The 27,107-nt window shown below is 37.2% G+C and overlaps 1 protein-coding gene across 1 annotated transcript in view; it reads right to left on the bottom strand.

Annotated features, from left to right (window-relative positions):
- Positions 1-250: 250 nt before the first annotated feature.
- Positions 251-27,107, bottom strand: part of LOC115214159 (eukaryotic translation initiation factor 4E-binding protein 3) — a 34,387-nt gene continuing 7,530 nt past the window's right edge. Inside the window, exons 2-3 of the mRNA XM_029783235.2 lie at positions 7,480-7,647; positions 251-378 (exon numbers count right to left, since the gene is read on the bottom strand). Coding sequence (XP_029639095.1) covers positions 341-378; positions 7,480-7,647 — 206 coding nt within the window. The 3' untranslated portion in view covers positions 251-340. The remainder of the gene's footprint in view (positions 379-7,479; positions 7,648-27,107) is intronic.

Below are 27,107 nucleotides of genomic sequence, written 5' to 3'. Positions count from 1 at the left end.
CATCCATCCAAGTACACAGCTCACAAATTTAATTTCAAGAGATTTGTCTATGTTAAGTTGTTGCTACTGCTGTTTCCATTCAGTTTTGTTTTGTTTTTTCTGTCTTTTTCTTTACGAAAATGGACCAAGTAAGTTTCCTCACAATGAGCCGCTGGTAACATCAAGATGCTGGACAGTGAAATATATGGCACTTAGATTATTTATCAGCACACAAAATCCAACACCAGCATGGTGAATTTGCAGGTATCGATTTCTTTTTTTTTTTTTTTTAAATGCCTGTTCAGAAGAAACAACATCAAGAAGAGCCATAGAAAATCACACGAAAAGTTTGAAGAAAAGTTCAAATGTCCATCTGAAACTGTGGTTGTTCTTCGTTTTCTGTAACCAGAAAAAGAAAGAAAAATGTCAATTTAAAATATTCATATTATAGTTTTGTTTTGTCTACTCATATATATTCATCAACTCTGAAGAGGTGAAAAGTATAAGTGGAATGTGAAAAACAGCAATGAAGGATGAGATTTAAATGTTAGTTAATTAGTGTATCCACTGAGTGGCACCTTGGGTAGGTGTCTTCTACTATAGCTCTGGACCAACCAAAGCCTTGAAGTAGATTTGGTAGATGGAAACTGAAAGAAGCCTGTCCTCACCATCATCAACATTTAACATCCATTGTCCATGCTAGCATGGGTTGGACTGCTTGACAGGAACTGGCAAGACCAGGGCCACACCAGGTTCCATAGTCTGTTTTCGCTTATGTATATGTATGGGTGCATGTTTGTGTCTCCTTATCTTGACCATGTGATATTTGTAAATGAGTGTCGTTGTGAGAAAACATCTGAGCATGGAGAAGTATTATCTTGCTTGGAAACAAGTGAGGGTTGATGATAGGAAGGGCATCCAGCTGTAGAAAATCTGCACTCAAACAATTCTATCTAACCCATGTAAGCATTGAAAAGTGGATGCCAAAACTCTGATGATGATGGCACCGAACTGTATCAGCCCAACCATGGCTACCATCTTTAAGTTGTAACTATTAAATGGTCCTCGTAAAACAACTGCCACAGCTATAAAGTAGCAGTAGTCTTGAAAAACAATATTGTAGGAGATTGATGAATATAGGGGGGATGTTTGTTGAGCAAGTTTGACTGCCACTACACAGAAGCTCGTTTGAGAGCTCATGAGATAATTTCTTGAAATAAGCCCTCATTTGAAGGACTGGTGAATTAACTCTTTTGATACCAACCCACCAGGGACCACCTCCAGACCTATGATATAAATTCCTTGTTTAAAGAGTGTGATCTAAACTTCCATTTAGATTTGTTTCAAACATCAGCATAATAATGACTGTTATTTTAATAAATTGTTAATTATTTTCATGATTAATTGATACAAAGGCAGTGCATTTCAACAGAAATATGGTAACAAAAGGGTTTAAGTGTTTTGGGAAGAAATATGTATTAACAGCATCAGAACATGAATTCCTGACTATCATTTTAGGGTTTCATCAATGAAAAAGTCTTTCTTTGGGAAGTAAGAAGTTTTTAATCCCAAAAACATTACTGATGGCTGATTAGTCGAGTTATTATCCTGATTATGTCGTTGCACATTCTTCTTGCCAAAACAGTTCAACTCTTTTCTTATAGTGTTCCTGTTAAAATACACTGCCTTTGTTTTGGCTAATTTTGAAAGTAATTAACAATTTATCAAAATAACTTTATCGTTTATTTATGCTGGTATTTGGAACATAACATGAAATTGTGATGGATGATTTAATTTAGTTCACTTTAGAATAGTAAATGTGTATCATAGGACCTGAGGTGGCTCGAGACACACTGGCATCAAAGGAGTTAAATAAACATCACTTTAACCCTTTAGTGTTCAGATTTTTTTTTTTTTGGTCAAATGTATTCATATTGCTTTCAATTAATCATACATTATTTTGTAGCTTAAGGATTTCAATGTTGACATTGTAGGGTAGGTGTGAGAGGTTGGATCTGGTCAGTTTTAACATAAAACAGGTAGAATATTTGGGTCAGATGTGGTCAGATTAAATGCGAAAGAGTTAAGTGATTGGCTTGCTTCAAGAAACTATTATCACATGAACTATCAAAAAAAAAACTTTGGTGTAGATGTTAATTGTGACAATGGAAACTTACTCAACAAACTCCCCACTATCTCTAGAAATCTACCAGAACAATTATCAGGCCAATGACCACTACATCTCTTGTTTTATGACAACCTCACTACAGGTTGTCATAAGGGAGAGGTATAACTTAGGTTAGTTCGATTAATGCTGCAGACTGGTTGTCCAGGGGAGGGGCAGGAATTCAAAAGGGTAAAGGTCTGCAGAAAGGTTGAATATAGCAATTAGTGAAAGTAGTAATAAGCTGGGAAGGGTTGGGGAATGACATGTATTGAGTGGATGTTTTTAGTGAAGCAGAGGTTAGTCAGTCTGCAGCATTAATCGAACTAACCTAAGTTATACCTCTCCCTTAGCTTAGAAAAGTCTAAAAATGCTTCCTCAAATAAAAAATAATTCTTTTCTTGCATATCTAGAATCTAGATAAGTCAAATTCAGTTGGACTATTTACAATTTATGTGCTGCATAATTATTTGGAAAAAGAAAAATATTTTATTCCATAGTCAGATTTATTTTCAGAACTAGTATTCAATCAGATTTAAATCTGAACACAACCTATGTTTCCTACAGCTCCCAGGATACAGTAGACAGAAGTAAATAACTCTTGAAGTGATGCTATTAGTCTGTCCAATAGCTATGGAACTGATTCCTAACAGTTAAGAAAAATTAAGTTAGTCAATTGGTCAGAGATAAAAAGAAATGCTGACTAGAGGTTTGAACACTAGACCCAAAATTTAAACAGGCCAACATTTTTTTTTTTTTTTACATTCAGCCATGACACCTCTCACAGCTACTTAATTCTATAATCTGTGTCATGGTCCAAATTTTCCAGCAGAAAACTGGACATTTGTCCACTATTAATACAATTTTCACACAACTAGTGTTATATTTTTTCTCTCCATTTTGTCTTTTGATACTAACGCACCTGCAACTGTCCTAGTTCTATGATACAAACTTCTTGTTTTAAAGTGATCTATGTCAAAACCTTCCAGCAAAATTTTGTGCTAATTTATGCTCCAAACACCAGCTTAATAATGACAAACTTATTTTATTAAACTCTTTATTTATTTCAAAATCAATAGAAAAAAAGTCAGTTTATTTCAACAGAAATTTGGTAATAAAAAGGTTTTCTTTTTTAAGATCAATTTCCTGTACAAATTTTGGTTAAATGTTTCAAAAGTTTTGTAATGCTAATTTTGATATTTTCTTAAATTTACAAACTCAATGTTGATTAACTTTTTCAACTACCGAGTCAATTATGAAATGGGAGTGAAACATTTTTCAGAGTTATAGGGGCTTGCCTTGCAAATTATGAGGCAATGCTCATTAAGGTACTGGTACTAGTTATGACTGCCTTGTAACTTGTAAGATTAAGGGCTTAAAGTAGCCCCTATAACTGAGGGAAGATAGATCACCCACTCTCTCTTCAATTCTTTCTAAGTATAGAGGCCAATTTGCAAGATATGAAGCAATCTTCTCTAGTGCTGGTGCCACAAAAGCAGTACTCAATACACACAGTAACGAGGTTGGTATTAGGAAGGGTATCCAGCTGTAGAAACTATTTCAAAGTAGACATCTGAGGTTTTATGTAGTCCTCTGATTCAGCAGATCCTGTCAAGCAGTTCATCTCAAACCAATATGGAAGTCAAACATTAATGATGACAAGGAGGAAGAGGATTAGATTAAACTAAACTAAAGTGAGATGGACTGACAAATTCATTATGCACCAACCAAACTGCCTTGCTGAATTATAGTTTTTATGCTCCAAGTACAAGTCTTTTCAAATCAACTTTGATCTTCATCTTTCCAAGGCTGATAATATAAAGTACCAGTCAAATTTCAGCACTGCATCCTAGACATCAATGAATTTAGAATCTAGAAAACTAAGAGTAATACCTACAATAAACACTTGATAATATAACTAAGAGAATATACCACAGAGGAATGTTCTGTATATTAAAACAATTACAGTAGGACTAAACATGAGATAATTGAAGATTTCCAATCATATCTAACATGTACAAGACCAGTCATAATTGTATTTAGTAGACAGAATGCTCCTTTGGAGTATTTTCCATCAACCATAGTGTTGATATTCATAATCAGTGTCACTACATTACACCCCCACTTCTCTCTACCCACAGAGATATATTGATCAATGTCCTACCAACCGAATACAATAATTCACTGAGGAGGTTTAATAAAACCAAAAACTGACATTAACCCTTTTGATTATCAACATGCCTGCATCTGCCTACTAACCCATCTGTTTCAATGTCTTTATATTTTACATTTTTGCCCAGCTCTGGCCTCCCCCATCCACCCATATATAATACAAAGTAGCCATGAATCTCTTCCACAAACAGTATACCTGTTCCAGATCCTTGCATCTTAATTTCTCAACATCTTATCATCCACCCTATCTCCTATCCTCCCTTTTAGTAGAGGAGGATCTTCGGTCTTTCAAGTTACAAGCTGAACTCATTAGAGTGGATACAACCAAAAAAAGACCCAGGACCAGTGTAACAACTTTAAAATGGTTGGTATCAGAAAGGGCATCCAGCTGTAGAAATCATGCCAAAAGTGTAACATTGGAGCAAGATGTCGTCCTCTGATCTGTTAGATATTATAAAAATGTCTAACCTATACTATAAAGGAATGCAGACGTACACGTACTTTTTAACTTATATTTGAAACACCAGCTTAATAATAACAAAATTAGTTATTTTACTAAACAAAAAAGGAATTAGCTATTTTATTAGATATACCCCCAAAAATCTTTATTTTCAAACTTTATGGGAACAGATGGATAGCACAATTTCATTACACGTTTAAATAAATGTTTAACCCTTTTGAAACCAACCTGCCTGATACCTTGATACAACAAACTTTCTGTTTTAAAGTGATCTAAATTAAAAATGTCCATCAAAATTCTATATTAAATTGTGTTCTAAATATTAGCTTGATAGTGACAGCTATTTCACTAAATTCATTATTTTCAAAATTAACTGAAAGCAGCATATTTTATCAGAAATATGGTAACAAAGGGATTAATAAAAACTAAACAGTTTATTTCATTGGGTAACAAAATGGTTAAAGATAAACCTATTCCACTTTACTTTATCGTCTATAAATTTAGGTCAACTAATCATATTGGAGTTATCTCCCTTCCTAATAGTTTTTAGATTATACCCCACCTCCTACACGTTCTTCACTAAATTGCTTGAATAATAAAGTTTTGTAGCTCACTGTATTAATATATCTGAGACCCAATAATGAACATGTGACTTTTAAACAAATAGCCCAGAACTTCAATCTTCCAATAAACACAGAATATGAAAATATATCACATCCTTAATAATAAATTCTTTCATAAAACGTGATTTGAAAGTACTATAAAAGACCCCCCACCCCCACCCAACACACACAGAGGAGCCAGCAAACAAGTGTGGTTGGGTAACATGTATCAGCTTTCGGTGAATTGTTTCAAGTGCCTACTAAACTGCAGCAAAGACAACTTTTGACTGACTCTCCCACTGTTTGGCCTAGCAACACATCCAGGATATGGCAACTGGAAGGAAGGGGAGGTGTACCAATATTCAGCTAGTACTAATTTCCAGTGGAGTAGACTAGAACAACGTGAAATGAAGGCCCTTGCTCAAGGACACATGCCACCCAGACCGGGAACTGAACCCAAGATATTATGATAATGAACCAAACACCCCTAACCACTAGGCCATATGCTTTCCACACACACACACACACAAATATATATTGTATACCTCATGAGCCATAACACCTTTCTTACTTTGGATAAGAGTGCATGATTTAGGTTTGTTTTTTTTGTTTCCTGACACAATCAAGTTGTGCTTTGTTGTAAATTTGACCATCTTTTCCCATGATGACATTCAGGACATTAAGGAAGTGACAATACTATCAGTGATAACATATATGTAACAGATTACCCCCATCAAGAATGTCACATCTGTCAATGTGCATTATGGTATCTAAAAGCTAAAGTTGTAGAGGTTATTTGTTGTTACATGAGACAACGGAGTGTTTCTGTGCTCTGAGCGTCAACTGAGCTCCCATACAAATATTTGTTTTATAATACACACACAATCATCATCAACATTTAACCTCTATTTTCCATGCTGGTATGGGTTGGAGAGCTTGACAGGAGCTGACAAGGTCAGATGCTGCACCAGGTTCCATTTTCTGATTTGGCTTGGTTTCTACAGCTGGATGCCCTTCCTAATGCCAACTACTTTACAGATTGTACTGGATGCTTTCTACAGGGCACCAGCACTAACATCAATGCTTTTTATGTGGTACCTTGGTTTTAGGTTCTCAATTCTGTTGTGGTGAGCAGATCTTGAGTACAGCAATGTGCCACATATCTCAGTCCTCTGTCTGGTTAGGAGGTTGTTGTGTCCTAGCATATGTGCTGCTTCTTTTAGTAAAAGAAGCAGCACATATGCTAGGACACAACAACCTCCTAAGCAGACCAAATGCAGATATGAGTAGCATATGGGAACCGATATTAAGGATAGATAGGAAAATATTAGGTTTACAAGCCCTAAAATTCACTCCATAATTGCCCACAGGCATATGGCATAGTTGTTAAGAGCATGAGCTACGAACCTCAAGATTCCGAGTTCGATTCCAGGCAGTGACCATAATAATAATAATAACATGGAAAAATATCTAAGGAATGAGAACCCAGGTTTGAAATTTCCCCAAGACACCTGATGAAGGCTGGAGGGTATATCAGCTGAAATGTGTTAACAAACAAGATGAGAAATATCCGTCAAATGTAAATAATGTAAATAATATATATTCATCATCATAATTTTAATGTTCCTTTTCTATGCTTGCATGGGCTGGAGGACAGGGTTTGAGATAGATTTTCCACAGCCAGACACCCTTCCCATTGCCAACACTCACCTGTTTCCAAGCAAAGTAATACTTCTTATAGCCAGACATGTTTTTACAAAATATTGGGAATTGATGACACTGCTGGTATGACAGTTACCTACTTACAGCTATTGTATGATATCAAGACAAGACACAAACATACATACATTTGTGGGCTTCTTTCAGTTTCCACCTATCAAATATACTTAAGTTTGAGACTATAGTAGAAGGCACTTGCCCAAGGTGACACAGAGTGGAACTAACCCTGAAACCATTTAGTTGAGAAATTCACATCTTAAATACAAACACTCCTATACACACACAGATAAAAAAAGATAAAAAATAGATAGATAAATGGATGGTGGGATGGACAATTTCTACGACACAAGCAAGACTAAGTGGATGTGTATAAGTCCACCTACCTTTAGTACCTTTCTCTTCTTCAACTGCTGTATGTGGATTACTAGGCATGTCAACTTCTCCAGGCATTGTTATTCCAGGAATCTGTGCCATATTTGGAGGAGGGCTTTTAGCCAATGGAGAATTACGGCATTGCAGTAAAAATGCTCGGTCATAAAATATTCTAGTACCTAGGGGATAAAAAATAGTTAACAATATAAATTGTGTGTCACAGAATGTTTAATGTCAAATTATAATAGTCAGTCTGATTAGATACCAGCATGCAAATTCAGGTACATACATCATAATTTTCTTACCACTTTTTTTTATACCAATCTGCTTAAGATGCTTTTAGTTCTGCAATATAAATTTTTTGCCTTAAAGTGATCTAAATTAAAACCTACCATCAAAATTTCACATTAATTTATGTTCCAAACATCAGTTTAATAATGACTAAATTATTTACCAAATTCTTCATAATTTTCAAAATTTACTGAAGCAAAGGCAGTGTATTTCAACAAAAATATGATAACAAGAGGGTTTTAAAGTTGTGAATAAGCAAGCTACTTAACATTTAACAAGAACTTTTCAACACAAAAAAAAGGTCCTTCATCTACCTCATATCACTTTCACAATTCCTAATTTTTATGCCACATTTCAGCATATTACCTTATGAGCCAATAACTACTTTTCTATGCTTGATAGGCATAATTTATTGAGAAAGTTTCATATCCCATCAAACAGATAACAACACATGTGGGTGAAGACCTTTAGCCTGAGGTACCAGTGTTTCTCTTTTCCCTAAACACTGTCTTCAGCGCTTGACATTTTTATAGAGAACCCATTTCTTATCACCAGCCACTATTTGGTCCAAAAGAGATTCATTCATGAGATGTGACAAAAAAGAGCACACATTCACTCTCTGTGCATGATTAAACTCAGAAAGTTTGTGACAAACCCAATGACCCAATTTTCTAACTTTTCCAATGACACGCAGGTGTCAATGAATGGTTGAATGACCAAATCCAAGTTTCTCTGATAGTTCCTCAACAGTTACAATGGGATTTTGTTCCACAAAGGTTTGTGGGACAAGTTCTACAGATCTTCCAGGATGAGGCTCGTCTTCTAGGCTGTAGTTTCCAGCACAGAATTTCTGGAACCACTGCTGACACTGGCTTATGCTTATTGTCCGATCCCCATATACTACATTAATACTCCTCGCACTTTCCATTGCATTGTTGTCCTTATTGAACTCATAAATCAAAATATGTTGAATATGCTCCTTTGTCACTTCCATTATACCTTTGAAAAAATAACTGTTAAAATCGAACTACACTCTTCAAAACTTTCACTAAAAATAAGTACACAATAAAATTACCACCTGCTTTTATAGCAAGTTGATGCAGCCAGTTTATTCCATCCCCACTCCAACTTTTAGTTCATGCAATTGAAAAAACTGCATTATTTATGGGATGACCCAATAATTACTATAGTTTAATGAGTACCATACAAAATACATCACACTATCATTTCTTATATAAGCACATCTATTTATTACATGGTATTATTTGCCAGTACAGAATGCTTCACCAAACTACAATTCATAGATGTAAACAGCTATTAAGTAGTGTAACCGGTTTTGTCAGATAAGAGATGAAAAGTAACAACTTGTATGTTTTGATACCAATCTACCTGAGCTTGCCACCTTCCATCAAATTTCATATTAGTTAACATTCCATACATTAGTTTATTAACAACAAAAATATTTCATTCAATTCATTATTTTAGAAATGCACACGATGTAGAAGACAACTGGAGGTTTCTACGGGACAACCTGCTGAGGGCCACTGACCAGATCTGTGGATGATGCAAGGTCCCCTCTCGACCCAAAATAACATGGTGGTGGAACAATGTTGTTGACAGGGCTATTAGAGAAAAGAAACAAGCTTGAAAGAATTGGAAGAACAGTGGTAGCAGGGAATTGTATCAGACTGCCAGAAGAGAAACTAGGAGACAGGTTTATTTAGCCAGAGGGGAAGCAGATAAGAAAAAATTTGCCAATGTTCTGTGCCATGAGGACCAAAGACTTGAGGTATTTCGTGTTGCAAGACATTGTGTGAGAGAGAATCATGATGTTGTTGGAGAGAAATGTGTCCGCATGGATGATGGTTCACTTGCACTAAACAAGGCTGCAAAGAGAGAGGTTTCGAGACACCACTATGAAAGGTTACTCAATAAAGAAAATGAATGGGAGAGAGAAAGTCTGCCAAATGTCAACCCAACAGAGGGACCAGCTATCCAAATTGACAGTACCTTGGTAGATAAAGAAATTAAGAGTATGAAGACAGGGAAAGCCCTCAGCCCATCAAGAATCACTGCAGAGATGCTCAAAATATCTGGCAGTGTCGGCTACAGCCTAGGCACCTGTATAATAAACCAGGTGATACACAAAGGAGTCATATCCAATGACTGGAGTAGCAGCACTATAGTCAACTGCTACAAAGGTAAAGGTGATGCTTTAGATACAAATAATTACAGAGGTATCAAGCTGTTGGATCAGGTAATGAAGGTCACAGAGAGGGTCATAACCCAACTAATTAAGGAGAAAGTCAGTTTAGATGAGATGCAGTTTGGGTTCGTGCCAGGGAAAAGCACCACTGATGCCATATTTCTGGTAAGACAGCTGCAGTCGAAATACCTAGCTAAAGATAAACTCTGTACTTGGCTTTTGTTGACATGGAGAAATCCTTTGACAGGGTCCCCCAATCCCTTATCTGGTGGTCAATGAGGAAACTAGGAATAGATGAATGGTTAGTGAGGGCTGTGTAAGCCATATGCAGGGACGCTGTCATTAAGGTAAGGATTGGCAACGAGTACAGTGAAGAATTCTGGGTAGAGGTAGGGGTCCACCAAGGTTCAGTCCTCAGCCTCTTCCTATTTATCATAGTCCTCCAGGCAATAACAGAGGAATTCAAGACAGGATGCCCCTGGGAGCTCCTCTATGCTGACAACCTTGCTCTAATTGCTGAGTCACTATCAGAACTAGAGGAGAAGTTTCAGGTGTGGAAACAAGGATTGGAATCAAAGGGCCTCAGAATCAACCTAGCTAAAATCAAAGTCCTAATAAGTAGGAAGGCAGGCAAACCACAAATCCCTTCAGGTAGATGGCCCTGCTCAATCTGTAGTAGAGGCATAGGTAGAAACTCTATAAGATGTACCCAGTGTAAGCTATGGACACATAAGAAGTGCAGCAATATCAAAGGAAAGCTAACTGGGAAGATAGTTTTTGTATGTGGCAAATGCTCAGGAGCAATAAACACTGAAAATGAGCAGAGAACAACTTCCGCCACATTCCAGGGAGGAAAACTAGAAGTAGTTGATAACTTCCATTACCTAGGTGACTAAATCAGTAGCGGGGGAGGGTGCGATGAAAGTGTAGCTGCTAGAATAAGAATAGCCTGGGCAAAGTTCAGAGAGCTCTTACATCTGTTGGTGACAAAGGGCCTCTCACTCAGAGTAGAAGGTAGACTGTATGACATGTGTACAAACAGCCATGCTACATGGCAGTGAAACATGGGCCGTGACTGCTGAGGACATGTGTAAGCTCACAAGGAATGAAGCCAGTATGCTCCGATGGATGTGTAATGTCAGTGTGCATATTCGACAGGGTTTAAGTACCTTGAGAGAAAAGTTGGACCTAAGAAGCATCAGATGTAGTGTGCAAGAGAGACGACTGCGCTGGTATGGTCATGTGGCGAGAATGAATGAGGATAGCTGTGTGAAAAAGTGCTACACCCTAGCAGTTGAGGGAACTTGTGGAAGAGGTAGACCCAGGAAGACCTGGGATGAAGTGGTGAAGCAAGACCTTTGAACATTAGGCCTCACTGAGGCAATGACTAGTGACCAAGACCTTTCGAAATATGCTGTGCTTGAGAAGACCCGACAAGCCAAGTGAGACCATAACCTCGTGGCCTATGCCAGGGGTGTAACCAGCCCACTTATGCATACCTTTCCTTCATTAGACACTAAACTCTGCTTGCGAAGACCTGTTGAGGCAAGTGAAATCGAAATCAAATTTGATGACTGGCATCCGTGCTAGTGGAGTGCTAAGAGCACCATCCAAGCGTGGTCATTGCCAGAGCAGCTAACTGGCTTCCATGCTGGTGGCACATAAAAAGCATCATTAAGCGTGACCGTTACCAGCGCCACCTTACTAGCACGTGGAAAAACATTCAACTAAGGTCGTTGCCAGTGGTGCTGGACTGGCTCCTGAGCAGGTGGCACGTAAAAAACACCATTTGAGTGTGGCCGTTGCCAGTACCGCCTGACTGGCCCTCTTGCCGGTGGCACATAAAAGCACCTACTACACTCTCGGAGTGGTTGGCGTTAGGAAGGGTATCCAGCTGTAGAAACTCTGCCAAATCAGAGATTGGAGCCTGGTGCAGCCATCTGGTTCACTAGTCCTCAGTAAAATCGTCCAACCCATGCTAGCATGGAAAGCGGACGTTAAACTATGATGATGATGATGAACTGAAACGAAGGCAGTGTATTTTAATAAATATATGTTAACAAAAAGGTTGATATCACAATTATCAATATTATCAGCTACAGTAATTTGGAAGACTGTATGAAAGTCAGGTTACAATCTCACTTGACAAATCAGCTGATGTTAGGTCCCAAACAGTACTTGAGGAATATAACCATATAGTTTTGGTTTATACTTGTACCATTTTGTAAGAAAATGCCTCCTGGGTAAGCTAAGTGTACAGCTGCATTTAAACTAAAAGTGATTCAAATTGCCAAAAAAGATCAAAGAATCTGTTTTTCCATGCCTGCATAGATGGAATATGCTGAGGCACTGTTTCACAACAAGATACCCTTTCTGATGCTAACTTTTCAACAAAGCATCTCTTATTCCAAATGGCTTCAAAGATATGAAGCAAGCAGATGATTTGCTGCCAGGAGAAATGGACAACATCAACACCACCCCCTACATCTTTGTTCAATGCTAGCAGATCAAAGATGCAAACAAGCACAAACACACATACACATATCATTCTTTTTCGGAATAGAGATTCTTGAAGCAGATAATAGAGCTACAAATAACAGCACGTTTATATTGGGTTGAAGCACCCTTTTGGATAGAAAAAATAGAAGGTTGCCTTTGACTTTTTCATCTGTTACAAACCCCACAGTTCCAAAAATAATCATTTCACATCCTCTCCAACATTTATAAATTCTTATGATGTCATAATACACACATACACACCATCATATGTTTATTTTTCTATGCTGAAGTCTCTCTCAATGTTTCCCCACCTTAGCACAGCCCTTTATCTTGCCACCCACTATGGCCCTTTACCTCGCTGCCCACTGTGGCCCTTTAACTCATCACCTGCCATGGTTCATCATTTAACACACACACAAAACTGACTGTTGTTGCATACATTATGTTTAATGCCATTTTTTACTATTCTAGAGTCTGGGCTGAATGCAATTCATCATATTGTTACTGGCACTAGAGTCCTGGTTCTAAAAAACACTATATAGTTGTTACAGTTCTCTCTACCCAACATTGTCTTCATTCATTCACTCATTCCTTTCTTTCCTTTTTATATGTTTTAACATAAATGATTATAAGGATTTCTTTTTTCAGCACAATGTCGCAAATATAGCTGGGAAGGAGGAGGAGAGAATGATATTTTATGTAGTTCACAAAAGCTTTGGCACTGTAAGCAACTAAAAAAAAAATGAGGTTGTCAGTTAAAAATCACTGACATTATATAACAAGTAGTTATTTTAGGTTTAGTACTTATTTTATCAAAATTAGCTGAATAAAAGACAAGGCAAATTGCAAGGAATCTAAATGTTGCATTGCTTTAAATGAGTGAAATTTGGCAGACAGAAACTGCACAGAATCCTCTCTCTCTCTCTCACTATATATATATATATATATATACACACACACACATATATATATATATATATATATATAGAGAGAGAGAGAGAGAGAGAGAGAAAGAAAGAGAGAGAGAGAGAAAGAGAGAGGTGATTTTGTGTATACATACGAGTGTGTGTGTGCATGTGTATTAGTGTTCATGTTTGTGTATATGCTGAAGTTTATACACTAATAGTGTTATATTGGGTTCTTTTATGTTCCATAACTCAACAATTTGCCAGGCATAGAGAAATAAAGTGCCAAACTGAAATAAATTCTTGCGATCAACGAAAAGTATGTTAGAAATTATTTTTATAAATTAGTGTACTCATTATCAAAAATTATACGTTTTATTAATTATAGTAAATATAGGGATTCTTCAAATTGCCATTGTTATTGTTTTTATTGTTTTGAAGTCCACTATAAGTCGCAGAATTTCTACAGTCAGATGCCCTTCAATGCTGCAAACTCACTCGTTTCTGAAGTAAAGTAATATTTCCCTATAGCCCCACGGACAAATGAAAACCTACATCACTTGTAAGACAGTGATGCTTATCCACAACCATCACATGATGTCAAGATAAACTACACACACACAATGGGGGGTTAGTTTCTATTCATAATGCTTTGATCAACTTGGACTCATAGTACAAGATGTTACAAGGTGCTGCACAGTGAGACTGAACCTAAATCACATAATCATGTTGGTGCCAAATAAAATTAAATGTCAAAATCTTTTCTTACTTTTGAAAATATCTTGTAAGCCACACAATATAAAAAGTATATTAGAACTAAAACAAAAGCAGATGCCTCCTACTGACACTCAGTCACTATTCATGGTTGACCAGCCTCCTACTTCAACATCATTATCTTATTTGTGTGACTGATCAAACACACAAAACTAATTATCATATACTAGCACTATGACCCGGCGTTGCCAGGTCATAAGGTGATAAGCCAGGTGATAAGCTGAAAAGTTCATAGGTTCACCAAATACTCTCATGGAATTTGAAATGCCTTGTGGTCCACACTTCTTTCATTGGTGTTGCAGTGCTTGGATCTCATTGGTGAAAAAGCTTTCATCCTGTTGGTCAAAAAAGCCATCAATAACAGATGTGACATCATCATCACTAGGATACTGGATCCCTGCCAAGTGCTTTTTCATGTAGGGGAACAGATGATGGTTAGATGGGGCCAAATCAGGAGAATAGGGAAATTGATCAATCAGTTCAAAGCCACAGACATGCACAGCAGTCATTGAAACTAATGACTTTTGTGCTGGAGCATTTAACTGATGAAACAAAACTCCTTTTGCCAGTTTTCCTGAGTGCTTGGTCTTGATAGCCTTTTGTACCTGCGTCAGCAAGTTGACACAGTATTTTCCATTGATGGTAAAGCGTCAAGAAACATAATGCCTTCTGCATCCCAAAAGCTGAGGTCATCATCTTCCCTGCAGATGAAATGACCTTGGCCTTCTTTGTAGCATGTGAGGAGGGGTGTTTCCACTGCATGGATTGTCTCTTTGTCCAACATTCATCCTGGATTTGGAAACATCCTAGGAAACCAGCTGGATCTGCCTCAAATAATGTCAGATTTCCCCATGATGTGATCAGCCTGGTATGCTTTCGATCTGGTGTCAGAAGATGTGGCACCCACCAAGCAGAAAACCTTTATCATGCCAAGTTCATTGTGCAGAGCATTCTTAACTCCTTCACAGGATATGCTAATAGCATTGGCTACTTGATTTATAGCCAATTGCCTGTCATCCAAAAACAAAAACAAAAAAAAATGCAGTTATTAATAAGAGTTGAGATTAATTCGCAGTTCTTGCACATATGTGTGTATGCGTATGTGTGTGTGTGTGTGTGTGTGTGTGTGTGTGTGTGTTAAAGTGGCAATTCAGTAGAGCACAGGACAAAATGCTGGTGGAATTTTAACTACATTCCTTTTAGCTCCAAGTTCAAACCACACTAAAGTTGACAGGTAGAGATAAATATTAACAATTGTAAGACAATGTTTACAATATTAGCAGCTTAAGACTCAGTGCATTAATCTATCTAGTGTGATGCTTCATGGTTTTGTATTCAAATTCCTCTTCATTTACTTTGCCTTTTGTTCCAAATGGATTAAATATTGGGCTTGACTCAATTCTACCACCAAGCCTAAAGAACTATATCTTGTGAGAATATATCCATAATATCTAATTAACCTGTTTGAGTCAACTTCAAACTTCCAATTTTTAAAGTGATCTGAATTAAAATATTCCATCAAAACATCATGTTTAATAATGATAAAGTTGTTTAACTGAATTCTTCATTTTCATAATTAATCAAAACAATGAGCAAGTTTCTCAACAGAAATATATCAAAAACGGTTAAAATGGTTAGCTTAACACAAACTGCCCAGTTTAAAAATCAAGGCTGTTAAGCCACAGTCAGAGTTCTGGAATTGGAGCAGTAAGAATGACTCCAACTCCAACTGAATGTGAACTCCAATATAATGCATTAAAATTTCCAGAAAATTATCACATCCAATTCAAGAGCTTTTATGAAAAAGGATCTGATGGAAGGAATTGTGTTTCTAAAAGTAAAATAGTAAATAAGGGAGTTAGATTTTTCAGATTCAACTCGTATTCTAGACACAATTATTTCTTAATAAATTTTGTAGGGATAAACTCTTCAATTTTTTACAATACAAATTTTATTTCATCTTCTATGTTACATACATTTGAATTTTAAATTTCAACACTGTGCAGGTGGCACATAAAAAGCACCCACTACACTCGCGGAGTGGTTGGCGTTAGGAAGGGCATCCAGCTGTAGAAACACTGCCAGATTAGACTGGAGCCTGGTGCAGCCCCTGGCTTCCCAGACCCCGGTCGAACCGTCCAACCCGTGCTAGCGTGGAAAACGGACGTTAAATGATGATGATGATGACTGCTTTAGTTTTAAAATAGAAGGATTATGCATCAAATTGCATTTTTTAAATTGTCATTTGCTAAATTGCTTTCAGTATCTAATCATTCAGTTTTAATTTTGGTGTACAATAAATTTTTAAATAGTAAACAAATGTTCTTCATTTTTTTATAGTGCTTTTACTTTTCAGTATTTAAACTGGCCAAATTATTCTACCTGTTTTATGTTCAAACTGGCCGGATCTGGTCTCTTTCATCGACCCTATAATTAATCACATCCTCAAAACCGTGAAGCAATAAGATAATGCTTGATTAGTTCAAAACAATATGAATTAATAAGTTTTCATTTGACAGAATAATCTGAATACTAAAGGGTTAAAGTTTATTTCAATAAAAAGAACCTCCTTTTTAAAATTGCTAATGTTTAGTCTCATACTTAATATATTATACTTTTAAAAAGCCACAAAAGCAAAACTTTTAATTCTAAACTCAACAGGCTAGGGTGCTAAAAAGTAGCCTAATGATTCACAATGATCATGTATGTTGTGTGCTCTCAATCAATATCATAAATATATTATGATTAATCTAATTACAAACAGAGGAGTTAAGAGCTGATAGTAGTATAAATTGATGAGTCAGGATTGATGGTTTTGTGTCTTGATTCCATAGTTCTGGTCCAAATATCATTTAGGTTAATGTTTTTTATCCTTCTGAGAATATTAAAACAGGTAGAGCAACTAAGGGTTGGCTGTTGTTGTTAGACCAACAATGTATTTGATATAACAGTCACTTTTTTTAGCTCATGAATCCATGCAGGAACCTTAACAGATAACAAAACTGCAATGCATTCTGTAGCTTAGTCATTTCAAAAGGAAATCCTGTTTTTTTTCCTTACCCTAGGGAGATTTAATAGCAGGAAGAGCATTTGGTTGTAAAACCACAGTAATAACATCTATGAAATTTTATGCAAAAATATTGAAATCAAAAACCAATTATTCTTCTGCTATTCTACTGCTTATGGCCATATCCTGTTGAGTCCTCTGATCACCAAAGTTAAGTAATATCTTGGGAAACCTAGGTGTTGTAAGCAAAACTTTTTCCAAGTATGCATCAGCTGAATGGAGTTGAGGTAGATTTTCTACAGCTAGATGCCCTTCCTATTGCCAACTCTTACCTGTTTCCAAGCAAGGTAATATTTCCCTATAGCCAAACGTATTTTTGCAGAATGTTGGAATTGGATGGCATTACAACAGTCATATTTACATACAAACAATAGGCTTCTTTCAGTTTCCATCTACCAAATCCACTCACAAGTCTTTGGTCAAGTCTGGGGCTCTAGAAGACATTTGCCCAAGATGCCATGCAATGGGACTGAGCCTGAAACCACATAGTTGGGAAGCAAACTTGTTAACCACACTGCCATGAGTGCTTTACACCACCAGAGGGACTGGTCTTAACACTTCTGCAGTGGAGTATGGATCTTCTTGAATACAGCAAGGTGTCAGGCATCTCAGTCCTTTGTCATCTTGTCTGAATAGTTCAGCATCCTGAGGTCGTTCTTCTGTACTTCGTCTCATGTCCTCCTTAGCATCCCACTTCCATGTGTTCCATCTACTCTGAGAGATCGGCCCTTCTTTATGGAGCTGTTGGCACCCATCTGCATCACATGACCAAACCAGTGCAGTCTTCTCTCTTGCACACAGCAACTAATTCCTCTTATGCCTAGCTTCTCTCTCAATTCACTGGAACTGTCAAACACGTACACTTACATTACATATCCAGCAAAACATACTAACCTCATTCCTCTCTAACCTTTGCATGTCCTCTGCATTCAGAATCCATGGCTCACTACTTGTAGAACTGCTGTCCGTATACATGCATCATACAATCTTCCTTTCTCTCAGAGAGAGAAACCTTTCATAGCCAACAAAGGTAACAGCTTGCTGAATTTCCTCCATCATATTCCAGCTTTCACACTCTCCATGCATCCTCCCCCACTGTTAATTTGGTACACTGGGTAGTAGAAATTACCTACTGCCTCTAATGAGCCACCAGGGCAATTTCCTATCTTCTCTGATAACCTTCCTATTAATCCACTGCACCTAGTTTGTCAATAGCTTACACTGGGTATACCATATGATGTTCTTGCCTATACCTTTCCTACAAATTGAGCAAGGCTACCTACCTGAAGGGGGGTAGGGTCTAGTCTGTTTTTTTTTGCTTATTAGAACCTTTGTAAGACACACAAGGGGGTGCTGGAAAGTTCCTGGCTTTGGGTAAAAGAAAATACAGGAGGATCAGTTAATTATGATTTTATTGAACATAATCCTCTCTCAGCTTCACACACTTATTACAGTGGTCGTTCAGTTTTTCTAAGCCTTGTAAAAGAATTCAGAGGGTTGGGCCTCCAACCAGACCTGCAATAACCTTAAAGCCAGGAACTTTTCGGCAACCCCTTGTATATGTGTGCGCATGTGTATGTATGTATGTATGTATGTGTGTGTGTGTGTGTGTGTGTGTGGTGTGTGTGTGTGTGTATGGATGGATGGCAGTCCATCAGTTATGATGATGAGGGTTCCAGTTGATCCAATCAACAGAAGAGCCTGCTCATGAACTTAATGTGCCAATGGCTGAGCATTCCACAGACACATGCAGCCTTAGTTCTCAGAGAGATTCAGCATGACACAGAATGTGACAAGACTGGCCCTTTGAATAACAAGTACAACTCATTTTTGCCAGCAGAATGGACTGGAGCAATGTGAAATAAAATGTTTGCTCATGGACACAACACACTGCCAAGAATCAAACTCACGACCTTACGATCACGAGCCGAATATCCTAACCACTAAGCCACAAACCTCCACAATAAATAGATAGATATAGATATATGATCACGTCTTCGTGTTTGCTGCCCCAGCACTTGATAACCAATGTTGGTTTCCTTGTCCCCATAACCAAGCAGTTCTGTAAAAGAAGCTGATAGAATAAGTGCCAGTGATGGGGCCAATTTAATCAACTAAATACTTCAAGGCTGTTGTCCAATGACTGAAACAAGTAGTAGAATAAAAAGACATATAGAGTAACTGCATAGAGGCATTATCAGTTCAACAAGCTTAACTTTTTCAGAGGAACAAGAAACATATAACTGCATAACTCCTATATCCTAGCAATTACAAACTAAGTTGATATTGTATTTAGGCCAAATGGCCTAAATTCATTTCAAGTATTTTGTTTTTTATATTTGTTCGGACACTTGAGTCTATACAGGTCCAGCTTTCCCAGCAGTGGAAAATATAATTAAGATTTTATAGTGGACTAAAACAGGTTAATCGCTCTTCCATTTTTTAATATGGAAACTGATGTTAAGCACTGGCTTTCTACTTGAATCACTATGAAATCCGAAAGGACAAAATGTATTTCACCAAGATTCATGTTATCACTTGGTAATTAAGACTCCAGTTAATATATACATTCAGGTAGCTCCAACAACTTTATTATTATTATTAAGTGAGAGAGCAGTGCATGCCATCAAAGCCCAGTATACCCATCATGACTATCCATCTGATAAAGGTACACCAGGCATATGCATCACAACCGTATGTGCACAACATGGTGATCTCATATCAAAATAAACAGCACATGACCTTGCAGGTGGGACCCAGTTAGAACTTTCTTCAGTTGAGTAACCAATCCTGCTCAAAAGGTCCCTGAATAAGGGTTGTTTAAGGATGTTGAACAAAACAACCATGTTTCCAAAGGTGAATTATCCAAACCCCAAAGAATTCCTTTCAACACATGACTATGATGCTCCCCCACTACTTCAGCTCATATCAGAGATGCACATAACGTCAGCCACTAAAGGACATGTTCAACTGGTTATGGTCAAATAACTGACAAGCAAATCTGTGGTATTGAGCAGAATATTTGCTGTAGCCCATCTTTTATACCAAGACAAAACAATGTACATGATAACACTTCCAATCAGTTAAGATCAGAAGCCAGGAGAGCCACTGCCTGGTACTGCATCAGGGCACTCATCGTTGTCACCATCATCATGATTATTATCAAGGCGGTGAGCTGGCAGAATCATTAGCACACCAGATGAAATGCTTAGCAGTATTTTGCCCATTGCTATGTTCTGAGTTCAAATTCCACCATAGTTGACTTCGCCTTTCATCCTTTCGAGGTCAATAAATTAAGTACCAGTGAAACACTAGGGTCGATGTATTTGACTTATCCCCTCCCACAAAATGGCTGCCCTTGTGGCAAAATTTGAAACCATTATTATTAAGGTAGTGAGCTGTCAAAATACTTAGCAAGTTGAGCAGAATGCTTAGCAGCATTTCGTCCATCTTTACGTTCTAGGTTCATATTCTGCCTTTCATCCTTTTGGGGTCAATAAAATAAGTACCAGTTGAACACTGGAATCAATGTAACTGACTCATCCCCTCCCCCAAAACTGCCGCTCTTGTAAAATTTGAAACCATTATTCTTATTATTAAAGGGTGAGAACGCAGCATGTACCATCAAAGTGACACTGGGGGACAAATATACAAAGCCCAAACACCCATCATGACTATTCATCTGTTAATGGTACACCAAACACATGCATAGCAAACTGGCAGAATCATTAGCATGCCAGACAAAATGCTTAGTGGCATTCTGTCCATCTCTACGTTCTGTGTTCAAATTCTGCCATGATCAACTTTACCTTTCATCCTTTCAGTGTCAACAAATGAGGTACCAGTGACACACACTGGGGTTGATGTAATTGACTAGTGTCCTCTCCCAAAATTTCGGGCCTTGTGCCTTTAGTAGAAAGGATTATTGTTGTTGTTGTTGTGAGGGCCCATGCATAGTGGTTAGGGTGTTGCACTCACAATCTAGCAATTGTGATTTCAATTCCTAGACCAGGTGGTGCATTGCATTCTTAAGCAAAACACTTCATCTCACATTGTTCTGCAATCACTTCAACACCTGATGCATGGTACACAGTGCACCTGTTCAGATGCTGATTTGATGGAGAAAGTGAATGGCATGAACATTTTATCACTATAAACAAGTCATGTGCAGGTCATTCAACAATAGCTGAATGTTCATATGTCATCTTCGATGGAAGAGTCCATCATTATTACTATAATAATTATTATTATTATTATTAAGGCAACAAGCTGGCAGAATTATTGGCACACTCTACAAAATGCTTAGTGGCATTGTCTGTCTCTATAGGGTTGAAATTCTGCTGAAGTCAATTTTGACTTTCATCCTTTTGGAGTTGATAAAATAAGCACCAGTTGAGTACTGGGATTGATGTAATTTACTACTCACTCACCCAAATTTCAGACCTTGTGTCTATATCAGAAAGAAGAATCCTGATGATGACTATGATGACACTGGTGGTGGTTGTGGTTATGGGGTGCTGGCAGATAGCCAGCAGAATCATCACCATGCAGGAAAAGAGTCTTAGTAGCAGTTCTTTTGGCTCTTAATGTCCTTTTGGGGGTCATATAAATAAATTCTAGTTGAACACTGGGGGGGGGGGGTAATTGAGTTGCCACCCACCATCCACTAAAATTGCTGCCTTTGTACCTATAGTAGAAAGAATTATCCTTCTCATGCTTATGATTATTATTATTAGTTAGACTGAGAAGTAGTAGTGCCATAGTCTTCAAAATCATATCCAGATTGGTGAGATTAATGCAGATGGTGAACTTTATAGATCTTCAGAGCAAATCAACAAAGGTGGGTGAGCACGGAATTCCAGAGGGTTCCAACTTAGGGGAAGAATGATTGGAAAAAGTGTTTAGTGTAGGATTTGAGAGATGAAACATAGCAGAGATAAGAAATGGAAGAGAAATGTGTTTTAAGAGGAGAGAGGTACCGTAATAATAAAAAAAAAAATGAAAAAAAACACAAACACACACAGAAAAAGACATCTATAACCAATTAAAACAGCTGAATCATCTTTTGGGTAGGGCTTCAGCTAAGTAGTTATGTTCCAGATATGTGAGCAGTACACCAATGTGGGCCAAAGTTGAATTTTACAGTGAGTCACGAACTGATCAAAGCTAAAGTATTTATTTTCAGGCTCAGCAACGTAATCCTACTTTTGGAGGATGGTGTTTTGGCAAGGTTATACAGGCAAACCTCTTAGCAGTTACAATGATTTTTGAAGATTTTAATTGGGGCAGAGGTCATTTATTAAGAGAGGGTGGGTTTAAAGATGGTTTCTATGACATGTGTAGCAAATGTACCAGGATAGTGTTAAAAGAAAAAAACTATGTTACTATTGTTCGTTTATTTATGGAGGCAGTGCAAGTCTGTCACTAGGTTAGATGCGAATGGTGCTACATCCAAATGGTTAAAAAGTGAAAGATGGCAAGTTATTGTTCTTGTTTAAGCCTGACTGATCTAAGATACTCCAACCATGACCATCACATTTTCCCTATGTGCAGGAAACCCAGAACCACATTATTCAACATCTCCATTTTTGAAGTTTGCATGATGTGACTCGAGAGACATCTGTTTATTTCTGGCAAGTCAAGTGACCATGTAGAAAGAAGCCTGTTTATTACACTTGTCATTTGTGTAGGAGTGTGTTGTTAGATATAATAGCAAGATAATTAACATATAGAAAGAAGAGTGTAGGAAATGTAACAGAAATTTAGGATAAACCAGAGTTGCCAGAAATATGGAGGAGGTGGGGATCATGAGCCAGATGGAACTGTGAAATATTAATACAATTATGGAGGGAATACAGTTTATTAAATAAGCTTATGTATCAAATCATACACCACTTGTGTAAATTATGTTACTCCAGTTCTCTACTCACAGCACCAGAAAAACAATTTATATTCTCACTAATCACTTCAGATAAAGATAACAGTACTTGGCTAACCCAGTACAAAGAATAAGCTTATCTGAGCATGAAGCTAATGAATAGGCTTGGCTTGCCTTAACTTTGTTAATCTAACAAGAATCAGCAGTGTTTATATACTGTGTACAAATACTGAATCTTAAAAATGTAACAAATCTAATATCAACATTGGCTATTCAAAGTTAATATGAACCCATTAATGTCTGAAGATTGTTTAAATATATTGTTATTGTTCTCCTTATAGTTCATGTGCTGATACAGACATATTTGAAATATTAAGCTAACAATAGACTGATCAATTTATTAATCGGATTCCTAAGAAGAAGAAATAGGCTCTGTTTGACTTAACATCTTGCTCTCCAGTCAGGTGGCACTGGTAACAACCCATGCATGATTGGTGTTTATTGCATGTCACCATTACGAGCCAGTCAGGCAGCAGTGGCATCAACCACAACTACAATTTCCATTTGATTTTGATGTACTTGACTCAATAGGTCCCCTCAAGCACGGCATGTCGCCTGACAATCCAAAGCTACTTCTTCTCAGTCACAGCATTGCCTGTGAGGCCCAACAGTCAATGGTCGAGTTTCACCATCTCATCCCATGTCTTCCTGGGCCTCTCTACCACAGGTTCCTTCCACTGTTTGGGAGTGATACTTCTTCACGCAGCTCTCTTCGTCCATCTGTAGTACATGACCATACCAGTACAGTCGTCTCTCTCGCACATCCGATGCTTCTTATGTCCAACTTTTCTCTCAAGGCACTTACACTCTGTTGTGTGTGGACACTGACATTACACATCCAGTGGATCATGCTTGCTTCCTTTCTTTCGAGCCTACGCATGTTTTCAGCAGTCGCAGCCTATGTTTCACTGCTGTGAAGCATGGCAGTTTACACATATGCATCATACAATCTACCTTTCACTCTGAGCAAGAGGCCCTTTGTCACCAGTAGAGGTGGGGGGGGGCCTTCTGAACTTTGCCCAGGCTATTCTTATTCTAGTGGTAACAGTCTCTGAGCATCTACCCCCTACCACTACAGACTTGGTCACCTAGGTAGTAGAAGTTATCTACCATAAATCCCCGAGTATAGACATTGCTTAGAAAAAAAGTTTCATTTTTAACCTCGTATACAGTACGCACTAGGGATTTTGACCTTTAATTTTGGGGAAAAAATGTGGATTATACTCGAGGATTTACGGTACTCCTAGTTTCTCCCCCTGGCATGTGATGGGATCTGTTTTCTGAGCACCTGGTGTTTATTGCCCTTGTGCATCTGCTGCACACAAAAGCTATCTTCCCGGTTAACCTTCCTTTGATGTTGCTGCACCTCTTATGCATCCACAGCTTACACTGGGTACATCTTACAGAGACGCAAACAATTTTGCTGAGGGAAACATCTTAGGATTCACTCAATCAACCATAAGCACAAACCAACAAAATTTATCCCTTGGAAGTGTATTTACAAGAAAGCAGCACAATTCTTATTTTAATGACTAAAATCTAAATAACTCTTCAGCACGGATACTGCCTAAAAACAGACATATATTACCTAATTAACTACAATCCAAGAGATATTTTTTTAAAATTAGAATTAAAAAAATAAAAACATATAATAAACAGAAAACAATAATCAAGTTGATATTTGATAATTTGCCCAATGCTAGACAGCTAATCTTTTTTATAACAAGTGCAGTATAAAAATCTGCATTTCATAAAATTCCTATGCTTCAGGTACAAGTTTCAACCTAAGTGTGCATATGGTCAGATATCACTGTCCTACTTAGCACTAAAATACTGTCATGTTAATAATGGATTTAAATTGTTTTTCAACTTTCTTTTAAATCTCCATGCTAAAAAAAGACTCATTCAAAGCTGAGTGTCAACGACAAGGTGTTAGACTCGCCAAAAGGATGTCAATTTATACTTCTGTCATCAAATCAACTCTTTCACACATACACAACTTGAAAACAGATACTATACTACACAACTAACTTGCCCTATTATATTCAAACTCTTCTCCAGCAGTCTCAACAAAACCACTGGCTTACTGACCTCACTAATGTTCTAAACTTTTATAAAGTTCCAATCTTCTCGTTTATTGCAGTCAAACCTGTAAAATCTGACATAAAGCGTAATTTGTTCAAACCTCTGGAAGTGACATTTAAGTTTTATTTTTATTATTATCCAACCGAATGCATTAACAACAATGAGAATATATTGAAGAGAGGTTGGCAAAACTAGGGCGAAATTACAATGTATTATTTGGTCGGTAGACCCATAAGGGTTTTAATGTCGAAATTACTCCTACACACAACGCAGCATTCATATTATATTCTGAAATAACTGCAGTGAACACTTACTGCCCAATACTTTTAGTCACCCAAATATGCAACTATTCTGTTTGTTTCATTACCACAGACAATTGTCATGCCTGAGACAAAGGTAGAACTATTTTTACTTCATTTACTTGTTATTTTTGGAATTTGTGACCGTAATAAAATTTTTTTTTTTAAACCATGAAGTGTACACTCTGCCTGGCTGATTTATTTATTTTTTTCTTTCTCAACACACTTTATGAAGATAAATTCTTAGTTTGCGACCCAACAAGCTATTAGATATTAATCCTTTAGATAACATCTTGCCTGAGATCGCCCCTGGTTCTGTGGTACATGCTTCCTGTTTCTAAGCTTTCCATCAAAATATCATGTTAATTAATGTTCCAAACACCAAGTTAAAAGTTATTTTACTAAATTCTTTATTATTTTCAAAATGAATTAAAACAAATGCAGAAATATGGTAACAAAAGAATCAAAGAATATTTCCATTTTTACTTGTAAATTTTTTTTTTTTTCCCTTTCTTATAACTAGATGAATCTTCCTTTGAATAAGGCAAATGGGTGAGTCTACTGCCAAGACATAATACACTTAACCTTTACAATCATTGCATGTGATATTCAAATGGATTTTAACAGAATAATTGTTTCATAACATTGAGTATTAAGGTCAGAATTACACAAGTTACCAACTCCAGAACACCTGCTCCAACAAAGAATACACATAAATTGCGAGTTCAAACTATTCTTAAAGCTATACTACATTAACGCCAGGGACACTTTGAAAGCCATTTAGATAGATTATGACCACTCTTTATATCTTACTGTATAATGAAGCTAGTTTGTTTGGAAAACTACTGCTGTTAGTCTATTGTTGTGTGTGTGAGAGAGAAACAGACATAGAGAATGGTGACAAACTGCTGCTGTTGCTTATCGCTTAAACATATCGGTCTTTTCAATCTTAACCGAAGCTACTGCACTTCTATTATTTTATGTTTTTGAGCAAAGCAAAAACCAGCACGCCTTATCGTTAACCCTCCTCCCTGTTAGAGTGGGTTATCTGCTAGTCACAGAAAAAATGACTGCAGTTAAAAATAAAGATTCACAGTGGGTAACATGCTTAAGGCAGCTCTCTCTCTCTCTCTCTCTCCTATCGAGTATTTTATTTCATGAATGAATGTTAACTATGAAAATTCTATTCCGTAAAATATTTAGACAAGAATTTGGAATCTAAATCCATAAAGCAACTTAATTATTATAATAAATCTTTGAGCGAGGTATAAACAGTAGCTGCACGATATCGTGAAGAATATTTGCCACCTAAATGTGGCTGACCCTTAAGGGTTGATGCTACAGTAGCTTGCAGCCCCAGGAAGACATCTCCAGAGAACAAGGACAAGAGCCAGATGAAAACTGAGTAGTTTTGGATCATACACCAGCACATTCCTTTAATTTTTTTCTTTTTAATATGACTTTAAACATGGTCTTCCAGTTGCTTTGAATTTTGTTTTACTTCTCAATTATTTCGTGATGATTTAAAATTGTTACTTAATATATGCAAGTACTGAATAATTCAGCACATCTGAT

Source organism: Octopus sinensis, linkage group LG7, assembly GCF_006345805.1.
Source record: "Octopus sinensis linkage group LG7, ASM634580v1, whole genome shotgun sequence".
In the NCBI taxonomy this organism is placed as follows: Eukaryota; Metazoa; Mollusca; class Cephalopoda; order Octopoda; family Octopodidae; genus Octopus; species Octopus sinensis.
The sequence above is the reverse complement of the archived record's forward strand: the minus strand, read 5'-3'. Positions and strand labels throughout refer to the sequence as shown.